The sequence below is a fragment of the Macrobrachium rosenbergii genome, chromosome 27, assembly GCF_040412425.1.
Source record: "Macrobrachium rosenbergii isolate ZJJX-2024 chromosome 27, ASM4041242v1, whole genome shotgun sequence".
NCBI lineage: Eukaryota > Metazoa > Arthropoda > Malacostraca > Decapoda > Palaemonidae > Macrobrachium > Macrobrachium rosenbergii.
The window spans coordinates 43,457,009-43,467,008 of NC_089767.1; the positions used below are offsets into that span (position 1 = coordinate 43,457,009).

Here is a 10,000-nt window from a genome sequence, read left to right on the forward strand (position 1 = left end):
AAGCAGGAAAGGATTATGAAGTGGTGTTTTTTTCTGTTTTGTAAAATGTAATTTTTTTAATTTTTCGTTGTAGGGATTTATTTAATAGAATTTTTATATACATATATATATGTGTGTGTATATATATAATATTTTATATACATATATATATATATATATATATATATATATATATATATATATATATATATATATATATATATATATATATATATATATATATATATACCTTTTCCACTCTCTTCCTGTAAAATTCCATTACGTTTTATCTGGTATATGGGTGCAATTCAGGTATATCAAAGTTTAACTACCTATCGCCTGCTGGCCCTCCTATTACGTGTCGATTCCAGTGACCTGGCAAATAAGCCTCTCTCTCTCTCTCTCTCTCTCTCTCTCTCTATATATATATATATATATATATATATATATATATATATATATATATATATATATATATATATATATATATATATATATATATATATATATTATAATATATATATATATATATAATATATATATATGTATGTATGTGTGTGTACCATTTCTGTAAATAAGTATATCTCTCTCTCTCTCTCTCTCTCTCTCTCTCTCTCTCTCTCTCTCTCTCTCTCTCTCTCTCTCTCTCTCTCTCTCTCTCACCGTCCTCAAACGAACCCCTCGCCAATCATACAGTCTTCAGTGTTTTTTCCCTCTGCGGGACGTCTGGGCAACAAATAAGAAAAAAAAAACTAAAAAGAATAATAAAAAAATAAAAGAATCATCATAAAATAGGACTTTGTTAAGGAACAGGGCGTGAGGCCAAAGGAAGTGGGGATATAAGGGTAAAATGATGTAACATGGCGATGAAGAGGGAAAATTACCTGGGAATTACCGATAATGTTGCCGCAAGGGAAGGATGTAAGAACAATAAATAGGGCGGGCGAAGATTTGGTCGGTTTGGGATTGCCAGGTTATGTGGGAGTGTGCTGAGACTGGGTAATTATACGATAATGTTGCCGCATATAAGGATGTATATAACAATAAATCGTGTGGTGTGTATGTACAAAGATTTGTGTGTGTATTTGGGATTGCGTGTAATATATATATATATTATATATGTATATATATATATATAGATATATTGTGTGTTTATAATATATGTATACATATTTATATATGTTATGTTTGTATATATACACACACATATATATATATACATATATATATATTATATATATATATATATATATATATATATATATATATATATATATATATGTGTGTGTGTGTGTGTGTGTGTGTGTGTAAAAAATATATCTATTGGAAACAAAAACATTATGATTATCAATGAGTCAGAACAACATAGTCAGCGAGAAATATTATTTGATTAAAAGCCACAAAATATTAGCGGCATAAAGAAACTAAAAAAAAAATAAAGAAATGAGAAAATTATCAAAGAAAGACCAAGAGGGAAATTAGAATGTGCCGGATAAAAAAAAAAAGAAGGAAAAGGGAGAGAGAGAGAGAGAGACAGAAGAAGGCAGAAGAAGAGCAGTAGACGTAATAAGGGATCAAGTGAGAACCCAGCAATCGATACATTAATTCTGACGTCGATGGGAGAGGTGCTGAGAACGGTCTCACCTTCTGCACTCTTATTCTGGGCCGTCTCCTGTCGCCCGTAAGGGAGCTTCTGTTCTTTCCCTCAATACTAATATCATTTTTGCCTTACTACTGGAACCCCTTTCTTTGTTGCTCTCTCTCTCTCTCTCTCTCTCTCTCTCTCTCTCTCTCTCTCTCTCTCTCTCTCTCTGTATTGTAAACTTCTTATTCCTGTGCTTCATCCTAAAGTTCTTTTCTGCTATATTCTTTCCCTCAATACTAATATTATTTTTGCCCTTACTACTAGAAACCCCTTCTTTTGTGCTGTTTGGCTATTCTCTCTCTCTCTCTCTCTCTCTCTCTCTCTCTCTCTCTCTCTCTCTCTCTCTCTCTCTCTCTCTAGGAAATTGCCTTACATTGTAAGGATAAAATTTCACTTAATATGGTACGCCTTACTACGAGATATAAAACAATCTTCTGAACTCTCTCTCTCTCTCTCTCTCTCTCTCTCTCTCTCTCTCTCTCTCTCTCTCTCTCTCTCAGCATTGTAATCTTCATGCTCCAGTACTTCATCCTGAAATTCGTTTTCCCTTCCTTTTCTTCTCCCCGTTTATTCCCTCTTGTTTTTCTTCTTCTTCCCCCCCTCCCCCCCCCCCCGTCCATTTTTGCTTCTACTGATAGTCTCCTTAACTCCTTTCTCTTTTTCCCCCCGACATCCTTCTCTTACTCTTCTTCATGCCTCTTTTTTTTCCTCAATTGCATTTCTTCCATTTCTTCCTATTTTTTCTTTATTCTCTCTTCGTTTCCCAGTTCCTAAACTTCCTTACTCTCCTTTTGTTTTTAATCTGCCTGGTGCTCCTCTTTCCTCACTCTCACCCTATACTTGTTCTTCTACTCTACCCCCTCATCTCATTCACTTTCTTCTACCCCTAATCCTTCTCTCCTTTCTCTCTTCGTCCTCCTTTCTTCCCTTAAGCTTATTCCCCTTTTTCCGAGAAGTTAATTTTTCCCTGGTTCCTTATTTCTTCTGGTTCTCACCTTTTTCATCCCTCTTGCCACGAATCTCTCAAAATTCCTCATCATCAGATTCGAGAAGAGGAGAGACGCTTACGGGCGTCCTGTATATCTTGAAGACCTCTCGAGCACTCATCAATGTCCTTTTGAGAGACCCATCGCCCTGAATCTCACTCCAGGGATTTGTATGAAGAATACTGAGCGTTGGGAGGGAGATCCTCTCTTAAGCATGTCATTAAATGTTAGTACTGAATAAGCACCTTTGATTTGATGCATGATCAGCTGAGCTCATACAGCTGTAATCTGATAATAATAAAATCCGGGTGCATCTTTCTTGTTTGTGCGCCCCGGGTGGGGGGGTGTTAGGTAGAGGATTGGAAGGGTAGGGGAGACATGACACATCCATATTCCTCCTGCAAACCTGTTTGTCCGTCCCGGGTGGGGCAGGGTAGGTATGGGATCGGGAGGGTAGGGGAGACATGACACATCCACCCTCCTCCTGCAAACCTGTTTGTCCGCTCTGGGTGGAGGCAGGGTAGGTAGAGGATTGGAAGGGTAGAGGGGACATGACACATCCACCCTCCCCTGCAAACCCGTTTGTCCGTCCCGGGTGGGGGCGGGTTAGGTAGGGAATCGGGAGGGTAGGGGAGACACGACGTGCAGCGTCGGGTTCCAGTGCAGCGTAGCGCGCGCCATCAAGATCGTTAATAAATAACCACCTTTGATTTTATATAGAAAAGAATTGATATATGATCAACTGACCTCATGCAGCAATAATATTGAATAAATAAGAAGTTGTTCATTCAAAAGTATTTATTTCCTAATTAATCTTCACTTACAAGGTTAGATGGAATTCAAAGAATAAAAAACTGCAAGAAGTGTTCGGGTGAATATGTAAATATGAAGAATTCCTTATACTTTTATTTTCCAGAATACTTGTCTCCACACCAGTGTGTTAATAATTTTAATTGAAATATGTTTTTAATGAAATAATATATACACAGATGTATATATATATATATATATATATATATATATATATATATATATATATATATATATATATATATATATATATATATATGTATGTATGTATATAGATATATATATATATATAATTGTGTATATATATTTATATATATATATATATATATATATATATATATATATATATATATACATATATACTGTATATGTATATATATACATATATATCAGTAAAATTGTAATCTTAGTCGCTTACATTACCTATCGCAATATCATATGCTGACTTGAAAAACGTCTTACCTCGTGTTCATAGAAAGGAAACATTGGGAGAAGTTTTGTGAACAAAAAGGAGATGAGTACATTTGGAAATTGCTCCATTTTCCGCCGCTTTTTGTTGTTCCTTAAAGGGTTAGAAGTCACGAAGAGAGAACTCATTTCATTGCTCACTGAACTTGGAAACTAAAACAGATTTGACTCTGGGATTCGTTTAATATGCACGAGAGAGAGAGAGAGAGAGAGAGAGAGAGAGAGAGAGAGAGAGAGAGAGAGAGAGAGAGAGAGAGACGTAGAAACTTCAATAGAAAGCCAGATTAGATATCTGGTCAAGCACAGAGAGAGAGAGAGGGAGGGAGGGTGACGTTGAGAGCAGATATTTCACTTCGCGAAATTACAATCTTGAAAGCAATATCTCTATGAAATACCTCCCGCAGGGGGGTAGCGCCGCCAGTGCACCTCATGTGGTGCACTGTAGGCATTACTTAAGGTTCTTTGCAGCGTGCCTTCGGCCCCTAGCTGCACCCCCTTTCGTTCCTTTGACTGTACCTCCTTTCATATTCTCTTTCTTCCAACTAACATAAGTGTGTATGTTAGTGTTTAATATCACTTTGCCTTAGAATGTGAGTGTTTGTGTAGGTGCATATGTGATTGTATAATATCACTTTGGCATCACTACACACACACACACACACATTCTAAGCCACAGTGATATTATACACTGATATATATGTTAGTGCTTAATAACACAGACACAAAAACACTTTCTAAGATAAAACAATGTTATACAATCACATATACACTTACACAAACGCACATTCTAAGGCAAAGTGATTTAGACTTACATAAACACTTACCCAGACAGTTCCAGTGATGGTGTGTGAAGACAACCTTCATCTCCCAGAGCCGAACCTTAACCACTTAACCGTAAAGGATTAGGCGAAATTGGCACCAGAGACCCTATTAAAGGATTTGCCCAGATTTCTTAGTTAGAGGAAGAGGAGGCCGCGTTCACTGGGGAGGTAAAGGTTCCCGTACAAAACCGTTTGCTGTTCGTGGGATGAAAACTAATGTATGATGTCGGTGCGTTAAGATATTAAATTATATATATATATATATATATATATATATATATATATATATATATATATATATATATATATATATATATATATATATATATATATATATATATATATATATATACAGTATATATACATATACAGTATATATATATACATGCATAAGTCTATCGGAAAAGAATAGTAACTTGTAGAACTTTACTTTCCGAAACAATGACATCTCAGACATGAAAGTTGAGATTAAAAACTCTCTCTCTGTCTCTCTCTCTCTCTCTCTCTCTCTCTCTCTCTCTCTCTCTCTCTCCACCCAAATCCTTCTGGCCGTAAAGGAACTTCCTGAAATTAAAACTTGTTCGTTTTCGGCTCGCCTAAGTTCTTCTTCTCTCTCTCTCTCTCTCTCTCTCTCTCTCTCTCTCTCTCTCTCTCTCTCTCTCTCTCTCTCTCACTGGTTCACACACTGGTTCACATACTCATCTCTCTCTCTCTCTCTCTCTCTCTCTCTCTCTCTCTCTCTCTCTCTCTCTCTCACGCACACGGATCGGATCCATCGACCAGTGAAGGAAAGGAAACAAAAAGAAAAAAAAAGTGAGCGGGAATTGTTTCCAGTTATTCAAGAAACAAATCTTAAGTCTCGTCTCTGTTTGTTTGTTTGTTTGTTTGCTGTTTCCTTTACTTTCTTTTTTCTTTTTTCTTTTTTTTTTTTTGACTGGGAAAAGAGACCGTTACGTGGCATGCTGTCGAATCCTTTCATTTTTTCTTTTATTTTTTTTTTTTTAGTTCGTTCATGCCGTGTCAAAAGTTGTCTTTGCAGAAAGTCTTAGTACTGACTGAGTGATTGATTTTGTTTTTATGTGACCTTTCTAGACGTTTCTTGCTTTCATTTGTTTCTTAAGTTTCAATGGACGCAGCACTTTGTAAATTTATTCAAACTTATCGTTCAGGAGTTCAGTCATTTTCGATTTGGTCTTAGTATTCTAACACACACATGTTGTATGTAATATATATATATATATATATATATATATATATATATATATATATATATATATATATATATATATATATATATTTTATATATATATATATATATATATATATATTTATATATATATATATATATATATATATATATATATATATATATATATATATATATATATCTATCCTTTCCAGCGCTGAACGACCTCAGAGGCCCCAGTGCCCGGCCTGTGGCCTAAACTCTATATATTCCATTCCAAGCAGAAAAGGATTACCCGACGATATGAATTTCCCCCAGCGAATGAATTGATTGTTTCCCCTCACTCGTCCATAAGCTCATTCTTGTCAGCTGTGATCGCCAGCCCCTTCCCCTCGTATAGTCACTTACGGGGTTGATGAAAGGACGGCTGTATTGTTCTCTTTTGGCCTAAAGATGAGTTTTGTGGCGGTTGGGAGACAGGGGCACCTATGTTCAAATTCTTAGATTTTTCCTTTTTATTTTTTTCATTGTATTTTTTTTTTTCTCTGATAGACAGGGACACTTATATTCAAATTCTTAGTTTTTTCTTTTATATTTTTTTCGTTGTATTTTTTGATAGACAGGGGCACCTTTATTTAAATTCTTATTTTTTTTCTTTTTTATTTTTCATTGTATTTTTCTTTTGATAGACAGGGGCAGCTTTATTTAAATTCTTATTTTTTCCTTTTTTTATTTTTTCATCGGATTTTTTCTGATAGACAGGGCCACCTGTATTCAAATTCTTAGCTTTTTCTTTTTTTATTTTTTCATTGTATTTTTTTTTCCTCTGATAGACAGGAACACCTTTATTCAAATTCTTAGTGTTTTTCCATTTTTTTTTTTTCATTGTATTTTTTCTCTGATAGACAGGGCCACCTTTATATAAATTCTTAGGGTTTTCCCTTTTTTATTAGATTTGTTTATTTTTTTTCGCTCTGATAGAATGTAAGCTCAATTCATTGACATCTCAATATGCAAGGGTATTACTTTTCTATTTGACTTATGAACCAATAATTGATTATCACAAACTTCTTATAATTCTTTCGCAAGAATCCATAGCGTCACAGCTGTCTTATTAATAAAATAAACATTTTTAAAGTTTTGTAGAAGTTACGCCTTAATTTTTTCTCTTGCATTAAATTTAATATGTACAAATCATATGATTTTTTATATTTTATATTTTTTTATATTTTATCCGTTTTTATTTTATATGATTTACACTCACTACTAAAGCTCGTGCAACACGTCTCTATAATACCGCGAAGATTATGTCTAGAAGCACGTCCGTTTATTCTTGAAATTTGACGTTTCCTTGTCTGTAGCCCCGATCTAGACTATTTTACTCTCTCTCTCTCTCTCTCTCTCTCTCTCTCTCTCTCTCTCTCTCTCTCTCGTTTTTCTGTCCTCTCTCTATGACGTTTTCTGTCCTTGTCCTGTCTGTAGCTCGATCTAGACTATTTTCTCTCTCTCTCTCTCTCTCTCTCTCTCTCTCTCTCTCTCTCTCTCTCTCTCTCTCTCTCTCTCTCTCTCTTTGACGTTGTCCTGTCTGTAGCTCCGATCTAGACTATTTTACTCTCTCTCTCTCTCTCTCTCTCTCTCTCTCTCTCTCTCTCTCGAGTTCAGAAACTGGTACCATGAGAGGATGACAGATGCGACACCTGAAGAGAGAGAGAGAGAGAGAGAGAAAGACAGTTAGGGATTCCTCAAGTAAAAGCATTCGTTTTTCCCTGTTATTTAAATATTCACATTCATAAGATTTTTGCTGATAAGTCTACAGGCGTAGATTATAATAATTCTACCTAGTGACACCATTACTTACGCCAATTTACTTCTAAAAAAAAAAGTAAGTTTTTGCTTGCTAGAAAAAAAAACCTTCTCTCGCAAAAGGTTTGGAAAGCGAAGCCGGGTCATCCCCCGCCACCTTCCTCCATCTGTCGTTTAGGAAAAGAAAAAGTCTGTTGAGTGAGTCAAAAGTTTTCCCAAATTCCCGAGATCTTCTCTCGGAAGAAGACAGCCATAAGAAGTTGTGTGATCCTTATTTTCCATAATGGGGAAATCTGAAATCTCGTTCTATTTGCATTCCTGGATTATCACGAGATTCGGAAAGTGTGTAGTTCAGATTCTATATTGAAATATGGGGATGTTTTTATGTTTGAAATGAATTTTTTTTAAGATTTCAAAAATCAACATGGGTAGTTTTTGTGTGTGACTGTATATTAACATCAATTTTTAGTTTTCTGTAAAAGAAAACTATTGTGCCGGCTTTGTCTGTCCGTCCGCACTTTATTCTGTCCGCACTTTTTTCTGTCGGACCTCAGATCTTAAAAACCACTGAGGTTAGAGGGCTGCAAATTGGTATGTTGATCATCCACCCTCCAGTAATCAAACACTCCAAATTGCAGCCCTCTATCCTCGGTAGTTTTTATTTTATTTAAGGTTAAAGTTAGCCATAATCGTGCTTCTGGCAACGATATAGGACAGGCCACCACCAGGCCTTAGTTAAAGTTTCATGGGCCGCGGCTCGTACAGTATTATACCGAGACCACCGAAAGATAGATCTGTTATACATTGATTATACACTGTACAGAAAACTCAATTGCGCCGAAGAAACTTCGGCGCATTTTTTACTTGTTTATGTCATGAGCAAGGCTTATTCAATCCACCTTTATAAACTTTCATTCCCTTCTTATATTTACGAAGAACTGCTCAATATTCTCGTATTTACTCCCTGTCTTAAATATTCTTATTAAATGGGGGGACTGACTGGGAAACTATTTCCTCTCAAAAGAGGAACTCACAGATTATTTTGTTTTGACCAAGAGTCAAGAATTAAAGTTGGGTGAAACTTCAAGTGGATGTCCTTTAGCAGGTGCTAAAATGAATTCTTTTGTGTCGTGCTAATGGAAAAGTGTTATTGGCACTTGAGAGACAGTTAAAAGGTTCAGTAACTAGATTTCATGGTGTCAGTTCCTTTTGCTTAACTTTAAAAAGGGCTTACACGTCAGTCATCATCATTAATATAATAGTAATAATAGTAATGATAATAATAATAATACAACTGTGGTTCAACTGTTCACTTTTGTCAATATGGTATTTAACTTTTAATCATCTTTATAGTTTGTTAATATTTGTTAATTGGTGCTGGGTTTTTTATTTTCTACTTGAAAGTACTTTCTCTTGCCTTGGGACGTAATACTTTCTCTTTCCTTGAAACGTTACACTTTCTCTTGCCTTGAAAGGTAAAAGTATGTACAATTACTTGTAGGCCTAATTGCAAAAGATATATATAATTATTTATATATAAGTATATAAGATTCTTGATATATTTCTATATAAGCTAATTTTGATACTTTATAACAAATTTATAACTTTATCTGGAAACCAATTCATTTTGATTATTCTCTCTTTCAAAATTACGTCATTCTCTCTCTCTCTCTCTCTCTCTCTCTCTCTCTCTCTCTCTCTCTCTCTCTCTCTCTCTCTCTCTCTCTCCCGAAATTGCCTTACATTGTAAGGATAAAATTTCACTTAATATGGTACGCCTTACTACGAGAGATAAAACAATCTTCTGAACTCTCTCTCTCTCTCTCTCTCTCTCTCTCTCTCTCTCTCTCTCTCTCTCTCTCTCTCTCTCTCTGATTTTCTCAAATATTTCGTGATGTTCTATGGTTCGTAACTGAAAAGTTCTATAATCCATTATTTTGTGGCAATGTTTACACCAATAATATGGCGACTGTACTATCCCAGGGGCGTGGCCTGTCTTGTACAGTATTCTTCGATTATTATCTTTGAATTTTGTTTCTCAAAATACCTGCATTCGTGTTCTAAATATCTTTACTTATACTTTTTGACTACTACTAGAGGCTTAAGTATGCCTTTCATTTTTCTCCACACGGTATTATTCTTATTTTTATTTGTTTACAGTCGGCCAGCATGACGTCAGCAAAGCCACTCAGGTCGAGGTGATCCAGGCTACGTGTCACGTGGCTTTGGAGAAGTGTCAGAACGACGAGGAGTGCCGACCTCTGCTCGATGGCGTCATGGTGTGGTGTGAGCATGCGCACTG

The 10,000-nt window shown here is 35.5% G+C and overlaps 1 protein-coding gene across 1 annotated transcript in view; it reads left to right on the forward strand.

The window, feature by feature from the left end:
* Nucleotides 1-10,000, forward strand: part of LOC136853338 (uncharacterized) — a 239,542-nt gene that overhangs the window by 207,825 nt on the left and 21,717 nt on the right. Inside the window, 1 exon segment of the mRNA XM_067128701.1 lies at nt 9,859-10,000. This exon segment is cut by the window's right edge and continues 90 nt beyond it. Within this exon segment, the coding sequence (XP_066984802.1) occupies nt 9,859-10,000 (142 nt within the window).